General features: G+C 47.7%; 1 protein-coding gene across 1 annotated transcript in view; it reads right to left on the reverse strand.

The window, feature by feature from the left end:
* Nucleotides 1-26,570, reverse strand: part of RP1 (RP1 axonemal microtubule associated) — a 64,743-nt gene that overhangs the window by 31,681 nt on the left and 6,492 nt on the right. Inside the window, exons 3-4 of the mRNA XM_057532169.1 lie at nucleotides 20,280-20,373; nucleotides 16,178-16,330 (exon numbers count right to left, since the gene is read on the reverse strand). Coding sequence (XP_057388152.1) covers nucleotides 16,178-16,297 — 120 coding nt within the window. The 5' untranslated portion in view covers nucleotides 16,298-16,330; nucleotides 20,280-20,373. The remainder of the gene's footprint in view (nucleotides 1-16,177; nucleotides 16,331-20,279; nucleotides 20,374-26,570) is intronic.

A 26,570-nucleotide genomic window follows, 5' to 3' on the forward strand; every position in this document is an offset into this window, starting at 1 on the left:
ACCACAGAGATGAAGCACTGAAACAGAGAATTGGAAGGTTAATTAAGAATCTGCTTATATGGGGAAATAATCGGATTTCCCTCGCTTTTCAAGGGACAATAAATCTATTTCTAAGAAGGGCATGCAGCAGAGTTGGAATCCCAGCCCTGTGGTTTGCAGTAGGTACAACTCCTGTTAAGGCACTTAGCCTTCCTGAGACAGCTTCCTCAGCTGAAACATGGCCACACTCACACCCAGCTCACACAGCACGGGTGAGAATTAAATGAAGTGACCTGCTTCCAGCACCGTGTCTTGTGCTTAGCAAACTGGAGTCCTTCCTCTGATTAACAGGACAAAAGAACGCAGCAGCTCACTTTGTGAAGCCATAATAGAGGATATTTTTACTTGAGAAGTATGACATCATCCTAGGACCTTTGTTAGAAATTCTAAAATATTTCACTTCCACAGCAAAAATCAGAGGTAAAAAGAAATGAAATACAGAATTGCTTTTGTAAAATTTCAACTGAGCTGTGTCAACTAAAATTCTTTAAGAAATTAGTTGATTACTCTGAGCCATTCCTCCCTCTATAATTAGAAAATGCTTCCACCTCCTGCTTTCTGGAAATGTCTGCCAAGCTTCTCATCAACGGAATTTACCCAAGTCTGAGGTCATCTAGGCACCGTGTGTAAGGCTGGCGGAGTACACTGATTAAAGGCATGGTTTGACACAGGCACACCTGTACTTGAGCCTCACCTGTACACCTTCCAGCCGTGCGACCTGGGTGATGACACAGTGTAAGCCTCCACTTCATCATCTACAGTATGGGGAGGTCATCGTGGTATATGGCTTACGGTATTATTTTGAGATTAAATAGCACAGTAAAGTAGCACAGTACCTACTAAGAAATCATGTTAGCCGTAATTATTAATAAGCAATTTATAACATTCTTGACTGCTCCATAACATACGTACCAGGTAAGAAGGGAATGTGAATTTAATAGTACATTTTTCTCAACATTGCATAAGGAGAAAAGTATTTTTTCATATAAGGAAAACCACATGGGCTATAAATTTTGAATGCAGATTCATTATTTCTTGCATTTATATTTTAGTTAATACGACAGTGACGTTTTCTCCCTTACATGGAAATCACATATGAATAACTGAGATTTTTTACACCAAAAAATAGGCAGTTTTTTCCCATCCTCTCAGATAGCTTTCTCTTATTTAAAGAAGCTTGCATTTCATATTTAAAATTGTAGAATAGTAGATAGAGCAACTGGAAATGACAGCACTGCAAAGAAATCTAAAACATATTCTGATCAATTGAATCAAGCCAGGTTTTCAGAAATGTCTGTCACACTTAACCTGGGGCTGTTGATAACACCATCCACACCTAGATCGCCTTACCGCCACACCCCTGTCGGCCTGCGGGGCCGCCTGGAGTCTTATCAAGGACGCAAAGCCCAGGAATTTCCGGACCCAAAGTGGAAAGAGATTAGCTCTGGCTCTGAAATAAATCACTTCCCGGTGTTTTCACTTCCAGACTTCTACCATTTTCCCTGCAGTTTTGGATATGACCAGAAGTGTTACACATCCATCACAAAGATGATCAGTTACACTCTGATCCCAAGTAAAAATGGGGAGCTGTAAGTTAGAATCTTGTCCTTGTCACCCATGTGGCATCATTTTTTTTTTTTTAACATAGCTGACAATGACTTTCCTGGTATCTACTGTACCTTTGAAGAATGTCTTTAAAGCGTTGAGAAGAGGCACGGTGTCAATTAGGTTGCCACTAAGTGATGCAAGAGAAGCAGGAACATTCAATTGCGCAGCTGCTGATGGACTTGTTAGGCGAACAGCTGTTGCCAGCTCACCAGCACTGATCAGCGGTAAGAGGTTGACACTCGCTCATTCATTTTCTCCTTAGGACGTGCAAACAGCACATAGGCTGGGAACTTCCTAAAGCAGCTAAGAGTGATTGAGAAAGCGGCGTCTTCCTTCTCTCTGTCCACACCCTCGGGTGAGAAAGAACTCCCCTCTCACCAGTCAGTCAAGGTGCAACAGAACTGGACGTTTTCCGTGCTTCCAGTTGTCGAGTACACTGCTCTTTCCGGACTGCCTCACTGGCTTTTCTCCATCTCCATAGTTTTGGTACCTTAGGGAACAACTAACTCAGGACCCTTAATTCCAAGTCATCAGAAGACCATCATCTAGTGGAATAGAGTTTTGGAATGAAAGATGTGATCCTGCAGAATCCCCGAGCCACAGTTGTGCATCCGCTACTTTAATTCATCTAAAAGTGGAGGCGTGTTGCCTTAGGACAAAGCCCATAATTAGACAGCTCCAGATACAAGAATCAAACTGGTCCTCAAGATGTCCACTCTTTTTTCTTTTTTCTTTTTTTTTTTCTTTTTTTTGGCCGCTCTGTGTGGCATGCGGGATCTTAGTTCCCCAGCCAGGGATCGAACCCGCGCCCCCTGCAGTGGAAGGCAGAGTCTTAACCACTGGACCGCCAGGAAAGTCCCATGTCCACTCTTTTCTATAAATTCTGTGCTTGACAGCAACGGGAATGTCTATGTGAATTGTGGAAATATCCCCAGAGGTGGATTTTGGTGGGGAACCCCTTGACAGGTTGGCTGTTATTTCAAACTCTCAGCAGGAGGGCAGGCACAAAACATAAAGGAGGCCTCAAAATAGGCGACAGGGCCCCAAACACCAGGCTGGGGTTCTGGGGCAAATTTCTACTTCCTGGCTGAGCAATCCCAGATGGCAGAATCACGGGAAACAATAAGTTGTTGCTGTTTTAAGTCAGTGTGTTAGCTCGCATCGGAGTGGTTCATCACGTAGCAAAAATAACCGAAACATGGGCATATGCTCAAGGTGTCAATAAAACATCATAGACAAACTGAGGCCCATTCCTAGGCTTCCCAGTGAGCTAGGAATGGGCTTCAAGTTTGAAATCCCTGGATGGCAATGCTCCCAGGCCCCAGTCTTACGAGCTTAGGGCTGCTTTTCCCAGTATTTGTCCCAAGCGGTGCTTCTCTACAGAAAAGGTTCCCATTCTTATGCCTCTTGCTTATCATTCCCTCTGCTTGGAATGCCATCTCCCACACGTGCTTCTTCTTACCCAAACCCCGACCATCCTTCAGGCCCATCCCCCGTGCCCCTTCCTCTAACAGGTCTGCCCTTACCCTCTCGCCCCATGATACAGCCCACCACCGTCAATAGCCATCTGTGGATCTGAGTTCAGAACGGCTTTGGCGCCAGGATCTCTCCCTCCTTAGGCCCCCAGTGGCATTATTTCATAAATTGTTCATGACACCTTTATTCTCCCTTTTATCATAATGATGTGTGTATTTTCAGGATCCTCCTAAAAGTACTCTGAGGAACTGCATTTCCTGCATCCCTGCCTGCCCCTGACGGCCTATTTCCAATCCTTCTCCTTCTCACTCCACCAGGACTGGCCTGGCTTAGATTAATGATGCCGTGGGAATCCACGTCAGAACAAGGGCTCTGTACTCATCTGATGTTCACGCCCGGAAAGCTGTGTGACAGCAGCATTTACACAAATCAAGGCCCTATTAATAGGACATCAGAGTTTTCGGAAAGAGCTCAGAGCTTGAGTCAAATGGTCCTACTGCAAGCTGGAATCCTGAGCATACTATTTCCTAATTGGACGAAGATGAGATTATTTAACCCCCTCTATGTTACATTTTCTTCGTCTGTAAACTGGAGTTGTTCTGATGTCCTAAGGTTGTTTTGCTCTGAATGATATCGTGCATGCTCAACACCTAACCCAGTGACTGATGTACATCACAGAACACGAGACACTTTGAGGACTGACTCTACTGGTGCATTGCTACAAATCCACCCCTTGCCTCATCATCATAGATCATATGTTTTTGTAAAAAGCAAAGTTCTGAAATCACATACTATTTAAATGTAAATCTAAGCTTTCTTCAATCTGAGGGAAAGGCCACTGTACTGAGAGCCTGTCTCCCCAGCTTCATATAAAATCTATATTCCCCTCAAACTTAAACTAGAACTAAGGTCATGAATCAATCTTCTTTTCTCCTGAGGTGGTTATTTTCAGTCTCAATTTTAAATGAGACGAAACACTGACAGTGTGGCCTCCCTCTCTTGTCACAATAACGATGGTTGCACATCCTTAAACCCGATTCCTCACAACTGACCCGGCACAGCTAGCAGACGGTTACCTCTTTTTTCTGTTTGCTTTGGAAAGACCGAATGGAAAGCAGAGTCTACGCCTCACTCAAGCTGCTCTGCCTCATTTTTCTTGGAAAAAGAAGGTGATGACTGATTTATCCAAACATGGTTAAGACATCTGGCCTATTGTGTTATCCTACCAACCATCAAGGGTCACGGTTTTATGACGAAATAAAGAAAAAGGGTTAAGATGCATTGAGTATTGTAAGAGATAGGACAATAGGGGGAGAGGGCATCTAAAAACCTCTATTTATAGTAAAGATGCTATCATTAGCAGGAGTTTTTATGCCAAGATTATCAAGAGTGAGCGTATTACACCCTGAAGGCTCCGTTGTACGAGGAAAAACTCGGATTAGGCTCCTGAAGATGTTATCAGAGACTTACAGAAATAACTGTCTGAAAAATTGGTCATTGTGAGGATGAAAATGACACATTCAACCCCTGAGAATTCTGACACCACAAACCCACCAGCGTGTGGCCCCTGGGGTCGGGTGGGGAGAAGTGCTGCTAGCAGAGGGCACGTGTCCCGTGTGCTGGGCTGTCCCTTGCAGGGAATAGACGCTGAGCACATAAAAGCTGACGAAGGCAGGGACCAAGCCTCTTCCCTCTGTGCTGAGGCTAGAGCCAGCTCATGTCTACTGCCGATAATGGATAGGAAAAGCGCTTGATTGATCCCTTTCTATACTTGCACAGTCCAATTCCTCACAGAACTTTTCTGCTTTCAACACTGAAAGAACCACATAATCCACAGAAGCTTCCAGCCAGAGGGGTCCTTAGAGGTTACCTGATCCAGTGCCAGAACGTCCCAGACAGTGCACTGATGTCCAGACAGTGAAACGACTTGCTGAGGGCCACACAGCTAATATGGGGCAAAACTTGAATTACTCTTAATTTCAAAGGTTGGGTGACTTTCATTAACTTGTGGACAAGGTCACTTTCTCTAAATAATTGTTTATCGATCCATGAGAACAAAGGCACTCCAGTGGCTGCCCTTCTTGGAACCCAGTGGGTCTAATGTCAGTAGAAAGCACCAGATGGGGACTTCCCTGGTGGTGCGGTGGTTAAGAATAAGCCTGCGGATGCAGGGGACACGGGTTCGAGCCCTGGTCCGGGAAGCTCCCACATGCCGCGGAACAACTAAGCCCGTGCGCCACAACTACTGAGCCTGCGCTCCAGAGTCCGCGAGCCACAACTACTGAGCCCACGAGTCACAACTACTGAAGCCCATGTGCCTAGAGCTGTGCTCCGCAACAAGAGAAGCCACCGCAATGAGAAGCCCGTGCACCGCAACGAAGAGTAGCCCCTGCTCGACGCAACTAGAGAAAGCCCACACGCAGCAATGAAGACCCAACACAGCCAAAAAAATTAATTAATTAATTTAAAAAAAAAGAAAGCATCATATGAAGACAATTTTCCAAACTTAGCAAACAAGCTCCATTACCCAAGCAAACCAACCTCTTAATTTATAACCCAGGCTATCCTCTGACTTACGGTTCTTGCTCACAAAAAAAAAGAAAAAAACCACACAAATAAGACTAAACCTAGGGAAATAACAAAACCCCAGATTTTTAAAAATTTATTTATTTATTTATTTATGGCTGCGTTGGGTCTTCGTTTCTGTGCGAGGGCTTTCTCTAGTTGCGGCGAGCGGGGGCCACTCTTCATCGCGGTGCGCGGGCCTCTCACTATCGCGGCCTCTCTTGTTGCAGAGCACAGGCTCCAGACGCGCAGGCTCAGTAGTTGTGACTCACGGGCCCAGTTGCCCCGAGGCATGTGGGATCTTCCCAGACCAGGGCTCGAACCCGTGTCCCCTGCATTGGCAGGCAGATTCCCAACCACTGCGCCACCAGGGAAGCCCCACCCCAGATTTTTAAAATGGTGGGTAAGTAGCATCATCTTTCAACAGAGAGGACAATGTGTGATGAACTTTGTCATCGTTCTGGGCTGAATTGTTTCCCCCCAAGAGATGTTGAGTCCTGACCCCCAGTACCTGTGGATGGTCCCTTCCTTGGAAGCAGGGTCTTTGCGGATGATCAAGTTAAAATGAGGTGCTAGGGTGGGCCCTAACCCAGTATGACTGGTGACCTCATAAGAGGGAAATGTGGACACGGGCGGGCCCTCAGGGAGAACGTCATGTGAAGATAAAGGCAGAGATCAGAAGATGCTTCTATAAGCCAAAGGTACCAGAGACTGCCAGCAAAGCCCAGAAGCTGGGAGAGCGGCAGGGAACAGACCCTTCCCTCACAGTCTCAGTAGGAACCAGCCGCACTGACACTGACCTTGGACTTCTAGTGTCCAGAACTGTGAGACAGTAAATTTCTGTTTTGCAAACCACCAAGTTTGTGGCACTTTGTTCGAGAGGCCCACCAAACTAGTACCGTTGCCTCATCTGAAAAAGGCTGGGTGAACTAACTGATCTCACTGGCCCTCCCACCCAAACTCCCCAGGTTCCATGTAGGCGTGGACTGTACAGAGGCCCTGAGTCCATGCCTGGCCTTGGAACCTTTCTACGGCCATGGGAGGGGACACGAGGTATGGGACACAGCCGTGAACAGGAAGACACAGTCCCTGGGACCAGAAATCACGTCTCCCAGGGAAGATCAGCTCTAAGCAAGTAATTACCAGTGTGGTGCAGGCTGCAGAAACACAGAGGCCACCCTGGGGAAACTGGACTGGTCCGTGGGCCAGGGGAGGGCTGGAGGGGACAGGAATGAGGGCGAGGTGTCAGCACCCCAGCAAAGCGGGTCGGGGAGGGAGGTGTCACGTGCCAGCAGGACCAGCACAGAGTGAGTCCAGGGGAGGGGACCGCCTACCCGGGCAGAGAGGAGAGACAGAGGGCTCTTGGTGACACATCTGGTCAAGGCCACACGGGGCTGCGGAGGCAATGTCTGGAGCAGTGGCAGCAGCACAGGTCATAAAGGAACCCTCCGCTGATGAGTCACTTCCAAACCTCAGTTATATTTGGATTTCTGTTGGGCCTAATGGCATCCTTTCTGTTTCCTATTTCAACATAGCAGGCCAAAGGCAGAACTGATGACTAAGTGCGGACTATTTCATCTAGACCGAAAGTCAGTTTTCCTTTTCAACAGCGTTTGCTTGTTAGGTTTCTGGGAGAAGGCGTGTTCTGTGCATTTGCTTATTTGTTTGAAAATCGCTGAGAACAGTTTGACAAATACTGCAAACTATACGAAAGGAAAGAGACACAGACCATTAAATACTGATCAAACTGGTTTCTGAAAAAGGACGACCACACTCTGCAAGGATTAATACTGTGATACTAGCTGCCCTCTCCCCGCCCTCAAGATAACCCAGGAATAAAGGCATGTGGGTCACTGGATTTTCCACATCACTTTTAAGATTTCTGTTCTGCTCTTTGCATTATTAATAATTACCATTAATATTTATTGAGTACTTAGTATGTGCCAGGCACATACTCTTCACATTCATTTTTTTTCTTAATACTCCAGCCCTTTAAGTACTTTAAGCCAAGCACATTTGCCAGTGTCCATCACAGCCATCTGCTTCCGGGTCTAACCACAGAGTTGGAAGCAGTAGTGTTGTATGGTTCTTTCAGGAAGACTCCTAAATACGGAGGGATTCTCTTTTCATTTTCCTTCTTCTTCCTTTCTGTCCTGGAATGCGGTTCAATGGCTGGAGCTCCAGCAGCCATCTTGGGCCACAGGGCGGTCCAAGGGAATGGTAGCCAGTCACAGCAGAGTGAAAAGATAGAAGAATCCTCAGTTTCGCATTGCAGATCCACCAAATCAGTCCTGCACTGTGGATTCATATTTTTTAATAAGAAAGAAACATATTTATATCTATTTTTCATGTTTCAGTTATGTGCAGCCAGAATTATCTGAGAGAAGCATTACTGTGTGCCAGGCACTGGGCTTGAAACAAATCTCCCTCCACCTCCCCCACCCCCAATACACACATTCAGACAGTAAAATAAATAGTTTGGATGTTTCAGCAATGTCTGATCTAATGCAATAATCACAGATACATCACACCAACCACAGACATTACTCCTAAAGATTTTACAGAAATGCTTCAGAGGACCCTGAAATTTTGTGAAACATTCTCAAATCCAATACTTTATAATAGATTCCTCTCCCACAAGAGTGATTTTTTTTTTTCCTGAATCTACAAAGTGAGGTCATTTTGCTTCCCACTGCTTACTGCATTCAAAGACCATTACACTGAAAATAATTACCTCAAACCAGTAGGAATATTCTTCCTTCTCCTTCCCACCTATTAAAAAGTAAAGTTGTGCCACCTGCATGCCTCTATTTTTACTCTACTTTTCCTCAGGAAGCCCTCTGATAATAAGTGAAATGCCTGTGACCTTGATAAGCTTTGAATTAAGCTGTAAAAATAAAGCCTTTTGTAGTTTCCTGAAAGGTATTTGGATCTAAAGCTATAAAAAAAAAAAATTGCTTAGGTATTGATGCCCATATTAAGTTGGCCCTTTTACCAGAATATAATGGAAGTTCTCTACTCATTTTGCCAGGTGCAGGCATCTCTCTGTATGTGTAAAGACCTTAACTGATGAATAACAATATTACATTCTGTGACTAAAGGAAGTTTGACAAAATATGTCAAATAGGCACTTAGATGTAAGGAGACAAAATAATTGCCTATATTGAAGAGTTTTTCCCTTGAGATTTGTCTTTGGAGAAGCAGAAGTCAGATTGCCTTTTGAGCTACAGGGATTTCAGATCAACTGTAAGAAAATCAGGGAAAACCCAGGACAAAGGGTGGGCCCAGAGCTCCAGGCAGAACTTGCAAGGGGACCGGTCAGCTCTAACCCCTCTCCCTGCACTAGGGTGGGACCAGGCGAGCCCCTGAGCTTCACCTCCACCATGGACTCAGCCAGGATCCCCAACCCCGTTGGGCGTTGGAACCCTCCTCTGGTAGTCCCACGCACCTCAGCACTTTCCTGGTCCTGTAAGGTTGTTTTGTCTCTGTGGCTTGTAGCACTTGCTGATTTGAGCCCTTTGTAGATAACTCCTCAGCATGTAATCTCTTATCTTTTCCCCTTCACTTTGGAACAAGGAGGGGAGGCCCAGGGTCTGGGGAGATGGTAGGGGCTCTGAGCTCAGCGCTGACCCTTTCTACTGCCCGGCCACCACTGGAGCTCTCCTGGGCCAGCCTAGGTCACAAAGTCACAGCTCAGATAGGGAGAAAGGAGCCAACTGAATGAAGACAGCTCTTAGGAAGGAAGGTACAAGCAGCCACCAAGAGGAGATGCTCCAAGTGGGAGACTGGAACTGACACATCCACACGACTATATATAAAACAGATCACTAGTAAGGACCCACTGTAGAGCACAGGGAACTCTACTCAATACTCTGTAATGGCCTGCACGGGAAAAGGATCTAAAAAAGAGTGGATACATGTATATGTATAACTGATTCACTTGGCCGTACAGCAGAAATTAACACAACGTTATAAATCAACCGCACTCCAATACAAATTTTAAATTATTTTAAGAAGGAGATGCTCAAAGTGGACGGCTTTGATCTGGGCCGCACCTGCTCTGGCCAGTCCTTCCGCGGGGGGGAGGGGGAGGCAGGGCTTTCCTTGGGATTCCTGCATCCTCCACAGCCTGAAAGGTGCGCTTTCCTTTGCCTGGGAGGGAGGGCCGAGGGGAGGGCCTGCGATGGGACCTTAGCGCCGCTGCACAGACCACGAAACCAGATCAGAGACGCGGCTCGGTCCGCGGCGCTCACCGGGTCCGTGAGGGGGGCTGTGCTCGGAGCCCACGTCCACTTGGAACCTCGGAACTTGCTTCCCCGGCTCCCAGAGCCCCGTGTCCTGAGCAGGCCGAGCTCACGGACGCGAGGCGGGTACCCACGGCCGAGTCCTGGCGGCGGGCCGTGCTCTGCGCTCCCGGCCCGGCTCCTTGAGGATGGGCAGAGCTGGGCAGAAGCTGCGGAGCTCGGGAGGTGGCTGATTCCTCCAACGTGTGGGTGCTCGTCCGGGCATCAGCAGGGCGGGGACGCCGGGGGCCTCCAGCGTCCCAGGAGGAAGGGTAGCGGACGTGCGTGTGTCGGCGGACGGGGTCTACGGGTGGCGGAGGATGTCTGTAGAGCGGGGCCTCCTAGGCGGGCCTCTTAGGGAAAGAAGAGCCCTGACTGTGAGCCCTCGCTGTGCGAGGTGCCAGGAAGACTGCCGGGCACAGGACGACGTGCCCGTCGCAAGCAGCTAAAACCTGAGCAGGCCAAGCCCGCGCGCGGTCCGTCGGCGTGCAGGGGCTCCGCGCGGGCATCAGGGCTGCGTCTGTCTGGGCAGGAGGGAGCTCACCCACTCCGCCAGCAGAAGACGTGTAGTGGCGGGCTTGGCAGGAACGCGGTCCCCCACGGATGCTCTCCGGGGGCACAGAGCCGGGCTTGGGGGGCCCCAGGCTCCAGACAGGCCTGCCTGCTTGGGCTCGTTCAGGGCCCAGTGTCCTGTTAGGTGGACACCTGTACTAGTGTCCTAGGGCCCTGTCATTGCAGGCTCTGCTGGCGCCACTAGATGGCCATTTCCGGGGCCCTGGGGGCGGACCTGACCTCAGAAGGCAGCTGTGGAGAAAGGTTTCGTGGAGGTGACGTGACACGCGGCCCCGGCTAACACTCGCTGGGCACGCCTTTCCTTCGCGACGACCATCCGAGGTCAGTTCCTCTACCCTCCCTGCTGTACCAGGAAGGAAACCGCGGCTCGGAGAGCTTGAGAAACTCCCCCAGGCAGCGCCAGGAAGTCATGGGTCCGGGTCTCAGACCCAGGCCAGGCCCTGGCTCCAGAGCCCAGCCTCACCCCTCTGCCTCACCCCTCACCATTCTGTCCCCCCAGAACGGCAACATCCATTTTAGTGTGGCCATCAGACCCCGTAATGACCGAATGAGAGAAACCCTCCTGGCCAAAAAGTCTGCGTTCAAAAACAGGCCTCCAGAGGCCGAAGACCACTAATGAACATCTGTGCACGGAACGCTGTGTGTTCCCTGTGCCTTCCGGCCCTGACGTCATGAATACAGGGCAGGATGGAAGCCTCAAGCCCCACCCACAGAAGACCTGGGCTGGAATGTTCTAAGGAGAGTCGCCATTTCTGTGAGGAAAAGCCCTGGCCATCAAGTCTGTCTCATCAACGTAACCTGAGGTAGCTCCTCCTGCGGTGAGCTCACATTTCTGATGAAATAGCCAACATTACTGCTTACAGGTTAGTCCTTTCCTGCTCTTTCCATTTGTTGAACAAATGTATGGGCCTTGGGGTCATGGCGTGAAGATTTAACTGTTAAAAAAGATATAACAACAGCTAATGCTTGTAAGGCATTTAAAATGTGCTGACTCTTAAAAATCAAACAAGCCTACAGGAGACGTCCTTGTTCTGCATCACACACGTGGAAATGGAGACTCGGGGGGGGGGGGGAAGACAGTCCTCTGCACGGGGGTTCTCAGAGGCCCATCCCAACACGCAAGCATATCTCAGGACCCAGCTTCCCAGTGTGACCGGGGGGGGCGGAGGGTGAGGGAGGTCCAGGACCACCCCCCTCTGGGCCTGCCCCCAATCTCCCATCTCCTTAGGAAGCCCCCCAGCAACCAGAGCCAGCCCCCGGGCTGACCCTTCTGCCCTGGGCTTAAAGGGAATCCAGTTATGTTTTCCTCTTTCTTTCTTGGGATTTGGTTTCCTTCCTTGTCAGAGTGGTGAGACCAGGGGGCAGATAACAGGGGGCAGACTTAAGGGAAAGAGTCCACAGTTACTGCTGGGCCACCTTGAGTGTTTAGGGTTAGGGTCAGGTTCAGGGTCAGGGTTAGGGTTAGGGTTAGGGTTAGAGCCTACAGGGGCCTCGGAAAGGGTTAGGTTAGGGTTGGGGTTAGGTTAGGGTTGGGGTTAGGTTAGGGTTAGGGTTAGGTTAGGGTTGGGGTTAGGGTTAGGCCTGTTGACAAGCACCTGCATCACCAGCCAGGGCAAAATCTGTAGAAATAGGAGATGTTTGCCTGGCCCTGTGCTCTTTGCACAGAACTCCCTTGGGGACCTTCAAAGACCTTTGAAACCCTGCTTTTCTCTTCTATGTTGAAGAAGATGCCATGTGTCTAGTACCTGCTATGAAAATGCTTTTCTGATCAATTAATATTTAAATCTTAGGGCTTCCCTGGTGGCGCAGTGGTTGAGAATCTGCCTGCCAATGCAGGGGACACGGGTTCGAGCCCTGGTCTGGGAAGATCCCACATGCCGCGGAGCAACTGGGCCCGTGAGCCACAACTACTGAGCCTGCGCGTCTGGAGCCTGTGCTCCGCAACAAGAGAGGCCGCGATAGTGAGAGGCCCGCGCACCGCGATGAAGAGTGGCCCCCGCTTGCCGCAACTAGAGAAAGCCCTCGCACAGAAACGAAGACCCAACACAGCCATAAATAAATAAATAAATAAAAAGGAAGACATTATCAAGATGGATTTAAAAAAAAAAAATATTGAAATCTTAGATGACTATTATAAATGTATAGTGACACTTTACCAGCTCTAACATTACTAAAAATCTTTCTTTTCTTTCAGAGACTGGCTTATTTATCATAGACAAATGTTATCATTGCAATATCCAAAGATGCCTTCTCTGAAATGTCAGGTAGCTTTATTAATTGTTTAATAAAAAGCAATCATCAATCAGTCATCATTTTCTTAATGGGCGTAAAAATGTCATACCCATATTCACTAGTTTCATAGATGAACGTAATTAAGACAAGAAATTTGAAACTCTGAGTTTTAAATCATTTGATTTAAAACTGTGATTTTTCAGAAAGCTTCTGTGGAAGCTTTGGATATTTCAGAAAGCTTCAGTTTAAATTACTTAATACTAGCTATTAAGATCTCATCTTTCTCTAGGTATATTAGGGGACCATCTATTCTTCGGCAGCCAATCTCATATGTTTTCTGTAGCTACGGTACTTTATTGCGATAAGTGATATTTATGTTAATGCCCCTGAGATGCCATAAAAATTTGAAATACCTTCTCAAAAAAAGTCAAAAATTATTTTAATTTATACTTGAGTGTATTTTCATTATCTGAGTATAGTTATTGTATGTACAACACCATGGTATTAATTCATATGTTATCAGGATATATAAATAATTGGAATATGGCATTCACCAACATTCCTCATAGAATGTTCCAGCAATGATATTTGTCATTGATCTTTTCTCCATTTTCTAATTGCTAAAATTATTTTGTGATTATGTAGATTAACCTGGAATAAGATAATCCAATGGCCAGAGTTTACACACTCTGCCAATTAATCACCTGAAAAGCCACAGTTTATTTTTTATAAGCTGACCATCTGCGATGTTCCCTTTCTACACGGCTTGACAGGTTAAGTCATGTTTGCCAAACTTCTCTGGCGTTTCCCTGTACTGAGGAATCCTTCCACTGTGGTATATCCAGGCCTTCGCTGTGCTTACAAGTGTCCAGGGATGCCATTCGGCTTTTGTGTTATGTTGCTATGAAATCTGTCTGAGACTAAAGAAAGTAAATGTCAACAGACACTGAACACCTGTTGCTACGGTGCTGATGGCAACTAACTTGAACAGTCACTCTGAGTTTACTCAGAACCCACATCACAGGTTTTAAATATATAAACTCTGCTTGGCCAAAAGGAAGAAAGAGATTCCATGGTATATTCCTGTGAAAGTGTTATGCCATTAATTTCAGGTATGCCAGATGAAATACGGAGGTTGGGGATTTATTAACAAGTTCAGGAGTAGAAGCTTCTGCTCAGCTCAGTGGGGCCAGCTTGACAAAACCCTCTTCTGAGGATCCCCAGCTCCTGGGATAACGGGGCTCACATAGTTTCCCTGCCTGGCGCTCCCCGCAATCCGCTGTGGTCTCTCAGCATCCAAACTCTGCATCACACCTCCTGAGGATGCGGAGTGGCCCCGTCCCCGATGCTTGGGCGTTGGGGGAAGGGTGCTAGAGCCCGCGTGCCCACGCGGAGGCTCCCGCGCTAGCCCCACATAAAGCCACTGAATGCCACCACATGGCGATGACACCAGATGGGCCACTGGCCCTGTGGGTCTCCCCACCTGAATGACGTCGACCTACCAGACCAGAAGAAACGAGATCTTTGTTCACGTGTTGGGCCCTCACAAGGTACTGACCACCATACGTGGTGCCCTCCGCAGCCCTACCGTTATTGTTCCCAACTGACGGATTGGGAAACAGGAGGACGAGAAGAAAGGATCCGCCCTGGGTGAAGGACTGGGGCAGGCACCCTGGACCACGTTGCGATGCTGCCTCACGGGAAACCCACACCAGCCACATCCTCCTCCCTTGAGGAGCGTGTCCAGTGAACTCAGCCCTGAGCGAGAGCAGGGGGGCTTCCCACCGGCGCTCTTGTGGCCAGAAGAGCCCAAGGCTCTGGTCTGTCCGCATTTGATGTGAGCTGGCGGGGGAGGAGGTGGGGAGTGGATTTCCGATGCTCCTTGCAGCCCCACAGCAGACAGAGCAGCTAGGAGCTTAATCGAAATGACAGTGGGCTTCCACTTGGACAGCGAGAAAAACCTCTAAGACAGCGGCTAACATTCCCGTAGCAGACTCAGGCTGCCGCAGGTACACACCCAGGGGGTGCCCCCCACTCCACGTCCCACGTTCTCGCCAGGATGCCCCGGAAGCTTCTCCTCTCAACTCACCTGTTCTGCACACTAGGAATATGTTTGCCGCTTCAGTGTTACTCATTGAACATGAAAAACTGCAGTTGCAAGAACATGAGAAGTTAATGTCATCCAGGTTAGAAACCGCAGAGTCGTGTCAAACTCTGCCTTCTCCTGCTGGAGACCGAGTCCCTACACGCATCACTGCTCCTTCTCGTGCTCTGAAGATTCTTTCCATGCTCTCCGATCCGGCCCTTCGCCTCCCTAGGAGTCAACCCACATCAGACTTCCCCACGGCCTCCTCACTGGTCGTCAGGCCTCCGTCTGGTCTGGCCCTACTGTAAGTCACTCTCCTGTTTGCCTCCATAGTTTAAAAAATGTCAGTTATTCTTTCTAAAACCTAAGGCTGATCATATTATTCCTCTGACCACCCTCCATTGGTCCCCGAGGGCCCTGAGGATTGATTCCAAGTCCTGTGCACGGCCCACAGGTTCCTGAACTTGAGAACAGTTGTCCAAACAATCTCTGAAAGCTAGAATTCCTTAGAAACATCTGCAACAGTTCCCCACAAGAAAAATAAGTTCATTCCCCACAGCAACCAAGACAAAAAATGATTTAGCTCCGGCCTTTCCGGCTTTCTTTACCATCATTGGCGTACTTGCCACACAATTAAGCAATCTTCCACATTTCAATACCAGTTTAAGACATCCTCCCTTTTAAAAACCCAGTTATAAAGCTTAAAATTTTAATTACCATTTCCTGTTTTTATAAGGGCAAGGAGAAAAAAAGCATATATTTTACCTGTAATTTCCAAAACGAAGTTCCTCAGTTGCCTCCAGAATTTCTTAAAGGAAGCATCAGAGCCCAGGGCCTGGCATCCCAGGGAGCCTGTGGCTCAGGGACACCGCCTGGGAGTAAACCTGGCTCTGGTCCTGCTGGTCGGAGGGAACATGACGTTTGCTTCGTCACCGGGATTCCCTGGAGTAACGGCAAGCACCGCATGTGACTCACGGGCGCACACTAGCCGAGACCAGAGCTGGCCCGAGAGTCACGACAGTCAGGAGGTATCAGAGAGCACATTCTCCTTATTCTGATGAAGAAACATCCAGACTACAGCACCTATAACTGCTTTAGGATGTATCAGAGAGCACATTCTCCTTATTCTGATGAAGAAACATCCAGACTACAGCACCTATAACTGCTTTTCCTTTCTAGTTGCCTCTACCATGCAACCAAATAATCTACTTTCAATAAAACTTTATTAAATGGCCAACAAAATAACCCATTTTGTTCAATAGATCGTCTGTGGCATACAAATAGAATGTGGCATGTGAACATGGGAGCTTTTTACCTTATTTTGAAGTTGATGTTTTGAATATTTATCTTGAAAACTATGTTTTCGTTGAGTACGACACCATGAAGTGGAAGTCAAGTCCCCATAACAAGTAGATTGGTTCAACTCAGCCGACATCTGTTAAATGCCTGCTGCATTTAAGACGTGGGCCTGCGGGGAAAAAAAAACAAAAACCCTGACTTCTAACAGTCCACAAGCCAGTAATCTTTTGTACTAGACTATTAATATGCAAGCATTAGCTTCACTTGTCACTCTCTCAACACCCATGTAAGTATGTCTTCAGCCCAGGCAGAGAGGAGCTCTGAGCGCTGCCAGTAGCCCAGGGAGGTAGGGGCCCCAGAGGGTGATAAATCCCTTGTCATCTTCAGTACCTTCATTTCGGTCACCAGAACCCCTGGTTGAAGGTCTCGTACTCTTTCATGTTTTTTTAACAGCTTTATTGAGGAGTAACTGATACACAAGGAGCTGCACATATCTGATGTGTACAATGTGATGAGTATGAACATCTGCACAACAGCCATGACACCATCACCACAATCGAGGGAACAGACTGATTCATCACCTCCCAGAGTTTCCTTGTGTCCCTTTGTTTCTTGTTTGTTTGTTGTTTGTTTGTTTTATGGTAAAAATACTCACCATGAGACCGACCCTCCTAACACGTTTTGAAGTGCACACCACACTGTAAAGTGCAGGCACCATGTTTTACGGTAGATTCTAGAACTCACTCATCCAGTAGAGCTGACACCTTCCAACCATTGAAGAGCTCTCCTTTCCCCTCCCTCACCCCCTGGCCACCACTCTTGTACTCTCTGCTTTTATGAGTTTGACTATTTTAGATTCCTCATGTAAGTAGAATCATGCAGTATTTGTCCTTCTGTAATTGGCTTGTTTCACTTAGCATAACATCCTCCAGGTTCATCCATGTTGCTGCAAATGGCAGGATTTTCTTCTTTTTTCATATGTGTATGGACTTCACGTCCTTTATGCGTTCCTCTGTCAATGGACACCTGGGATACTGCCATATCTTGGCTATTGTGTAAAGAGCTGCCATGAGCATGGGAGGGCAGATATCTCTTTGAGATCTGATTTCAGTTCTTTTGGATAAATACCCAGACGTGGGATGGCTGGATCATATGGTAGTTCTAGCTTTAACTTTTTGAGGAATTTCCATACAATTCTCCATAGCAGCGACACCATTTTAATTTAACACCAACAGTGTACAAGGGTTGCACTTCTCCACAACCTCACCTACACTTTTTAAAAAATAATAGCCATCCTAACGCGTGTGAGGTGACAGCTTGTTGTAGTTCCGATTTGCATTTCCCTGATAATTCATGGTGTTGAGCACCACTTCATATCCCTGTTGGCCATTTGTATCTCTTCTTCAGAGAAATGTCTGTTCAAATCCTTTACCCACTTTATAAGTGGCTTATTCGGGGTGTTTTGCTATTGTGTTGTGGTCTTATATTTGTTTTAATGCTCAGAGAAAAGGCACAGTCTGTTTGCTTTCCTCCTTGATACAGAAAATATCATTTTTGTGAGTGGAACACACAAGAAACAAAGTTCCTTTGAATGTAACTTAGAATGTCAATTCCGGAGAATGAGAAATTCTGTCCAGAAGAACCTGTGCCTTTAGAAACACTGACCGTTGTTTTTGTTTTTTTGTTTTTTTTGATACGCTAAGCAGCAGCGGGCAGGATGGTGCAGTGGAGAATCAGAGGCCGACCAGCCTAAACCCAGGGCAGGTCCCATCCTGCTGGAAGTAGCTTCACCTCTGCTGAGTATGTAACACGTCTGCAAAGTAAGGACCTGGGTTGGATAGACTTGACTACAGTAACATTTTTTTTCTTTCATTGAGTAATATTACTGCCTACCTCCTATGTACCAGATGCCGTGCCAGTGCTAGATTAGAGCAGGAAACAAGAGTAAACAGATGAGTCCCTGGCCATTTGGAGTTTACATTCTTAGAGGATGGTAGACAATTCACAAGTAATTTCACAAGTAACACTGTTTCAAATGGTGCTAAGTCTTCTCATCCCCTCCTTGCCCAGCCCGCTCCCTGCCCAGTCCTGACCCCATCAGGGCTCTGCATGCCCCGGTGCTGTTCCCCAGTCACACACAGGGCTCTTTCCTCCTCCCCAGCTGGGTCTCAGCTCTGATGTCTCTGCTAAGAGCCCTTCTGAGGTCACCCTGTAATGTCAGCTCACCTTACCCCAGTCACTGCGCAGCAGGTCACTCTGTTTTATTCTCCTTGGAGCCTTTAGTGCTGCTGAAACAATATTACTAATTTATTTGTAAGAATGTAATCTCCAAGTGTTCAGTTTTTCCATTGATATGCAGGTGTGCAAACAATTTAATTTCCACCTTGTCCGAAATGTACCACAAGATATAGAATGAAACACTATTTCTGACCTATTTTCCAGACATGTTCTGAAGAATATTTTTAATTGTGTTAGGTACTGAACATATTTGTATTTATGGATTTATTCATCTATTTATCTATTTTGCAGCTGTTAAAGAAATCACATATGTGGACCATTTGCCTCTTTCAGTAAAAGGATTAGACAATTAATTTCTCTAAACTTCAGTTTTCAAATGGGGCTAATAATCCCTCCCTGCAGGAATTTTTTTTCTGATTCTTGAACAATATAATCGAAAGCTCCCAGCAAAGTATCAATCATTAGGAGGGCAGGCCCACTAGATCTTCCCTGAATTAGAATTAGTCGTTTAGTGACTATTTGAAAGAGTTCCCAGTAAAATGCTTCCACGTCCTCTTACATAACGCATAACTTGTGACTTTAAAAAATCAGCAACTTCACCAGACAGTGAAGTCAGAATCTCAAGGGCAACTCAAACAAAGAAGGAGGCAACAAGCAAAGTAAACGGAAAACATTCTGGTCTGTACTCCAACCTGCCAAGCAAAGGAACCACGCAGACACCAAAAACGTGCTGCCCCGTACCCACCCTCCTGGTGGTCCAGCCGCGCCGCAGCCCTGGCACTGAGGGTACGAGGCCCCTCACGGTCCAGGCAGTGGCGGCATCACCAACACCGACGGGCTGCAGACTGAAAAATGACAGACAGAGGGTCAGAGCAAGAGGGGACACTGGAATTTGGGGTGAAGACTGTAAAACCTAAATTCTCCTCCAAGGCCATTTCTCCGCAGTATCTGAAGGTGCCGTTGCTTCTCTTCTCCTTCTCGTGGCTTTAAGCTTTGCGTCTCATCTCTATGTGCAGTTCTATTCCAGGGACTGAATTTTTCATCTTTATGTAATAATTGCTTGTTGTTTTACTGTCAGATGTTTCCTATTTGCATTTCCTCATGTAGCATCTAAACAGCTTCAAGGAAAAGCCCTACATTTGTCCCCTAAAAACCGGACACGGCCTGTTCCTCTCGCGTGTGAAATGCTCAGGCTGGGGAACACTGGTTGAGCATCTGTTTTGTGCCCTTGACTCTGGGGACACAAGACTGGCTGAGAAGCAGACTCCAAACAGTTCTTGTCCCTCCAAAAACCCTTGACAACCGAGGTGAGCTTACTTTCCTGATAGAAAATGTCCCCTCCTTTGTGCTTTGAACAGGTTCTGGGAACTGACAGAAAGAAACTGAATAAAGATTTGTTTCTAGAGTGGAGGCTCCTCACCCCTTCAGCACATCTCCGGACCTCACCTGCCCGTGGAAACAAGTAGGTTGCATTTTCCTGAGCTCGGCTAGCTTGGATGGTGTCCCTTGAGCTGCTGCAGAACCTTGGTCCTTGGCCAGTTCCTAAGTGCCCTCCTCTGCCATCCCCCGGAATGGTCCACCCCGCTTCCCTGCAGAAATCCACTGCTCATGAGCGCTTGAGGGCGGCTCGACCGCAGGGCTGCCGGCGCTCCGGGGTGTGGAGCTTCTCAGGGGGCCATGGCGCTCCCCGTGGAAGCACCCAAAGCCTTGACTTCCCCATGGCCTTTGGAAAATGAGAGAAGCGTGTGTCTTTCCCTGATGTTGGATCACAACTTACCCCCCGGGCACTCGAAGCAGTACTGTCCCCCCTAGAAAACAGTCTCTCCAGCTTCTGACTCTCCTGCCTTCTGCCGGTTTATCAAGCCAGGTGAGGACAGTACCTGCCTGGGAAGTGTTCACGGTGCCGTTTGGTGGTCAGGCCATCCCAGCTCTGCAACCTTGGGCGAATCCGCTAGCCTCTCTGTGCTTTAGTTTCTTTAACAATAAAAGGAGGGCATTAATAGTAATCATTTAATTGGGTTGTTGAAATCAAATGAGACCATCATATACAGTGCTTAGAACACTGCTCAGTGCATAGGGCATGCCCGATAGGTGACAAGTGATGCTTTTGTCAGCGTCTCGCTCCATCAGTTCGTCCCTCCCGACTCCGCCCCGAGGCGCGCATGCGCACAACTTCCTCTGCTTCAGCAGCCCCTCCCTTCATCTCCATCAACTAGATGGGTGCAGGGCTGCGGGGGGCCACCGTTCTCTCCCCACCTGAGAGAGCAGAATAAAATGAAGACAGCCGTTTTCAGAGAGCACCTCGTTAACCCGTTCATTTTAAGTCTACTGAAAGAACCACCAAAAATGCATGTGTTAATTATATCCTAAAAGTGGAACTCAATCCAGGATGCCAGCAGATGAATGCCATCCAGGACAGCAGCCCAACTCCAACATCCCTAAGACCCACTTCACCCTTAACTATGACCACGTTTCGCCCCAAGGACCAGGATTTAACATTGGACGGTAAACAGTTGGGCAGCAAGATCTACAGGTTATTTTAACCCCTCCCTCTTTCATGAACACAGACTTTCAGGACACAGCTCCGACTCTAAGCCACAAACGAAGTACCGTCCAAACTTGCATCCTCTCCCCCCGCCCCGGGTCTGTACCACTTCAGATTTCCCACTGTGTTCTGGTGGCCTGATTTTGCTCCGAGGTTTCCCAACCACATAGCCTTTGAGTCATTCTCGACTCCCCTCTCCCCTTTCCTTCCTGAATCTAACAAACTACCAACAAACCTGCTGCTGCTTGTTCCAGCAGAACGCCCTACCGGGCCACACAGCGCAAACCTCTATTGTTGGAGGCACCTTCCAGGGGGAATTCCAGCCCCGGGCGCTCCCGAGGCCCCGTGAAACCCGGGGAGGGACCGCTCAGCCTCTCACTCCCTCCTTTCCTGACTCACGGGGAATGGGCTCTCGGCTGGAGCCCAGGAGGGAGGGAAACAACCGAGCTAGAGCTTCCCACCAGCCCAAAGCATCAGGAACAGGGGGCTTTCCCGCCGGGCGGGCCAGGTTCCAGGAGAGGAACGTCTGAGTCCCAAGGCACGGCCGGGGCTGCAGTCGGTCCCGCCCTCTGAAACCCCTTTGAAGCTGGGCAAACGTCTGGCCAAGGGCGAGCTTGAGAGCTCCTCCACTTACCCTGGGAGGGACGGTTTCCTGCCTGCCTTTCCCAGGACGGAAGCGCAGTAACAATCATTTTGCATGACTCTCAGTTTAGACACCAAAATCGAAAAGCCCAATAAAAATAAGCTTGATGTGATATAATGCATCAGCCGGGCCAAGACTTATTCAACTACCTTAGAGACCTATTATCATAATAGACTTTTTTTTTTATGGTTTAGAGACTCTTTCCCATCAAAATCAGATTAAACATGCCTGGCTCCTTGAACAATTTCAGACCCGGCTCCACCTTGCCTGTCCTCCGAATGTGTTCAGGTGGTTGATTTCTCCTAAAACCTGGCACCCAGAGGGAATGCAGGGCTCCTGCGGGGGCCTTGAAGGCAAGCCTTCTGCCCTCACCTTTTCAGTGTTTCCGCAACTCAGCCTTGGCTAAAATCCTTATTCTTTCCCATGTGAACTGCTCCCAAGTTCAGGTCTTCTGTTCTGGATGAAGGGAACTGGGTTTGAAGGCTTTTGTCTGTGTTTTTTGTTTTGTTTTGTTTTTTGGAGAATCAGAAAAAATTAGAACTGAAGAGTTCATAGAAATTGCTATTACAGCATTTTCACCTTGTGGGTTCCAGCCCATCTGTGGGCCAGGAAATCAATTCAATAGGTCACCACCAGCTTTTTCTTTAAAAATGAAATAAAATGGACTAGAAGATATCAGAGTGCATTGCATTTATGAATGGCAAGTATTAGTTCACGTAAGTTTTGTTTCAGATTATATATGTGTCTGTGTACCTGGGGGGAGGTGGGCGACGGTGGTACTAGGTTATGACTACAGTTGAGCTTTGGTCAAAAAATTTAAAAGCCACTGGTCTAGTCCAGCCAGGAACGAGCAGTGTGCTATGATCAACAAGCACCTGTTTGGAATCTAGAGTCAGAAAATCCCTGGGTTTAAGCCTGGGCCCTGACACGCAGGAACGGCATGACCCCAGGACGCTGTTAAGCTTCATTGAAACTCAGCTCAATTCCTCATCTACGAAACAGGGAAAACAACAGTATTTTCCTCCAAGAGGTATTAAGGAGAAGCACACTCATTCTCACTTGCAGGGACTAAGCACATTTGTACCACGTGCCGAGAAACGCGTCATGAACTTTGCCTGCGTTATGCTTCTGACCTCCAGCGTGACAGCGCTTCGGGTTAGATATTACTGCTACCACCCATCAGATGAGCAAAGCGAGGCAGTTTGGTCCAACACGTGAACGGCCACCTTCCACGACACTGGCCCTAGTCCACTGTGCCGCTATCCAAAGGTGAGGATGCGCTTAACCTATTTAGCACCGTTAGTACTAAGTACCCAGTACTGACACCAAGGAGCCTTTGCAATTCAGTGCTGCTCAAAGGCAGGCCCTTCCCAAGAGGAAGAGTTGGTGCTGGGATGCAGGTGGGTGCCCTGCTTCCCTCACCAGGTAAGTTTTACCTGTTTGGCTCCACTAAGCGATGTACTTCGTGATGAATTTCAGTAGCACCTGGCAGGAGCGGCTGCCCTCATCCAGGACAGACAGCACGCCGCTTCCCGCGGGCGGTCCACGGCCCACACGCTGAGGAGCACTGCGTGAGACGGTGCGCTTATCGGCGTCACAGCTATCGTGACGCGCCCGTCCAGACCTGCCCTTTCACTGTCCAAAGCTCTTTTTGCGTCTCCATCAAAGGCAAACTTGGGCCTCCATCCCTGTCCACTGGCAGCCCACGGAAGAGCCCCCCGAATCTCTACGATATGTCCAGAGGCCCCCATGCTCCTCCCTGGTTTTGCGTCACCCGCCCTCCTGCTAAAGCGTGTCTTCCTGGAAGACGCTGATGAGGACGTTGATGGAGATCGGGCCGAGGACAGATCTGCTCTCAGGAACAATGACTAAAACAGTCTCTAATCCACTCAAGGCCTGTGCGCCTCCTCACGGCCCTGTTTGCTTCGCTTTCCAAAGCGTGAACGGGGTGGAAGGAAGCCCTGGGAGATGAGCTGCTGTGAGGGCTCCATCTTGTGGTGCACACGTGTCAGTGCACCTGCAGCGCGGAGATGCTGAACGGGCGGAAGGCTGGACGGACAGATAGGGCGAAACAGCACCTGCGAGCTTAGAGGGTATTTACCTCGCTCTCTGGATCTGAACAGTGAATCCTTTCTCCTCATAATGTCTCAAAGTAAATCAGACTGGCCCTGTTCCTTTGGCTCACCACTGTGAATTCAATCAATGGAACACCACCCATTCGCTGCATGGCCCAGAAAAAAAAAATTTTAATGAGCTACCTAGGTAAAGAGACAAAATTTTTATAATACTTTCTTCCATCCGTAGTTCTACATCCGAAATGAAAATTCCCTTTCCTTTTGCTCATGATTTGGAAATTAGCTCTAAGGAATCCTGGATTTAATATGGGCGTCTATAAAGAAGGATGCAGTGCTGCCCTAGCCAGGCGGCTTCCTCGTGATCCCCAGGACCGATGCCAGCACTAACACCATGGTCACGCTGGCCTGCTTCTCCCACACCTGGATCCCACCTCCTCCAGGTGTGACGTGATGCTGCCTTCCCCAATCCACTCAGATTTCTACTCCCTTCTAGGGTATGAGACAGCTGGGACCAAGGATGTGTTTCAAACACACAATCAGGCATGAGTCTTTGATGTGAGTTTAAATGATCCTGTCTCAGTCTGAGCTGGGGGGTAGGGATCAGCTGAGGCTGTACAGGTAGGGCCTGTCGGGGCTGAGGTGGTAAGAGGGAGCTGAAAGTTGCAATAAGAAGAATGAGAAGCAGCAGTCCCCTGGGATCGTAATATCAGGAGTATGGCTGTGTTTCCTAAACCAAACTCAGAGCTCAAAACCTGAAAGGGCAAATATGAGAAAAACCGTGCCGTCATTTACACGGCCTACGCACACACAGCGGTGGTATGTCTCGAAAACAGTGAGAATGGAATCCTGCCCAGAGGTTCACTGTCTGGAAGGAGGTTGATGTATGAATAAGTAGTTGTACGTGTTCCTAAAACTCTTGCGATGGATGCTTTGAAAGAAGAGCAGGCAGGAGTGAGACCTGGTGTGACTTCCTCTCAGGAACCAAATGGATGCATTTTATCTGACAATCCTCTCTACCATCAATTTATAAACTCCCAAACTGGAGCATCTCAACCCCATAACGCCTCTGGAACTTTGATTATAGTTCTTTCTTAGCCTTGAAACAAACTTAGAGTGAATGTAATAGAACACCTTAACTTTACAGATGAGAAAAAGACTGGCTGATAAAACAGCATCTTCGTGCAAAGTGTTTCCACTTCTTACACCAGCTGGCTATGATGCTTGTCTTGCAGCTTACCGCTCCATGAAACTGCTTCGAGGGGTCACAGAAATAAACCACATCTTACATATTAAAGAGCGGTCACTTTACCTAGTAAATTCCTTTTGGAGGTCTGCCCTTTACTGGAGGAAAGTTATTAAAGTAAAAAGTATACAGTCAGTACCTTAGTAATTAATGAAATAACAAGAAATGCAATCCCTTACTAAGGAGAATGTTTTCACTTAACATTTCTCTTTTTATTTCACTGGGGAACTTAAGGTAATGATCTAGGAATATCTTAAGTCTCTCCTCCATTTCATCTTCCATTGGCGGCATCTCTAGAACATCATCGAGGGGTAGAGCATTCTTCTTGAAAGCAAAGTGCAGAAATTTGAGATGCTTAATTCAGAATGCTCCTCAACTGGTGACTGTTTGGGAATTTGAAAAAGCATCACCAGTAGGAATTGCCGGTGATATTGGGGAAGTGACATTTTTTCATACATTTCCTCTTAATGTAAGTAGAAAGTCAGTTGACTTTGGTAAGCATGGGTAGTACTTAAATGTGCATTAAAATAACTAAAGATCTAATATGAACTCCCTGAATATAAAGCAAAATGCCTTGGTTTCATTGTCATACGGACAATAAAAAAAAACGTGTGTAGCCATCGTATTTACAAATCATTCAAGTGGTCAAGAAGAGAAATTAGATATCACTAAATTCTATAATCCATATAACTAAGGAGGGTGAGGGTTCAAACTGGCTTTGACCTGAATCTCTCTTTCTTAAGGAAACTGGAGGGAGACACACTGCATTTGGGGGGGGTCACCCAAATTCTAGTCACATGAGAGCTGTGCTTAGTCCGCTTCCAGCCACATGGCCGATTGAGCTGACAGGAGGAGGAGCTGGGGGTGAGGAGTGGAAGGACCCTCTAGAAACAAACTAATAGAATTGTCTGGTATCATATCACTTTCTCTTAACAGTGTACTTGGGGGATAGAAATTCCTGGGCTCCGGAAACGAAGAGAAGCCTCAGAACAGAGTGTAGACGCTGTTGTCATGGAGACCCACAAGGATTTCAGACTTGGCCTGAAAGCTGGGATTTTAATTCCGGGGAGAGGACTGGAGAAGAAAGAAAGGGGGAACTGGTACTGAGCTAGCTGCTCAAGACCCAGATGTGTCAAAAGGCTGGCCAGCCTGAGAGGCAGACAAGAAAATTCTGTGTCCTCGTCCCAGGAAGCAGCAAGGAAACTTCCAGTCTCCAGGTACCTTGTATTAAAAAAATGACTTGCAAGAAATCAAAACCTCGGACTATACCCTGTGCAGACGTGAATGTATACCACCCAAAGGGAGCAGGAGCTGCACTCAAGAGCTAAACATGAGGACTGGTCCAGGACAGTGAAATCCTGAGACCCCCGCAAAAACAAATGAAAAGCTGTTCCGTAGGAAAACGCGCACAACACGTGGCATTATGGATCCTCCGTAGAAAGGATAGTCCTTGCTGACAGCAAATCAAAATTCAAAGTGACATGATCGAAACTCCGCACGCAAATGCCACTGAAGCTACATGAGGAAGCACCGTGAAAGACAGATGGGCAGACTCGACGCAGGAAGAATCAGCACTCAAGAATGAGAGGAAATGGAAAAACCTGAAAGACACCACTAAAAAAAGGTACATTTAAACTTGCATGGATTAACAAAAGAACATAAGCA

This window comes from Balaenoptera acutorostrata, chromosome 17 (genome assembly GCF_949987535.1).
Source record: "Balaenoptera acutorostrata chromosome 17, mBalAcu1.1, whole genome shotgun sequence".
NCBI lineage: Eukaryota > Metazoa > Chordata > Mammalia > Artiodactyla > Balaenopteridae > Balaenoptera > Balaenoptera acutorostrata.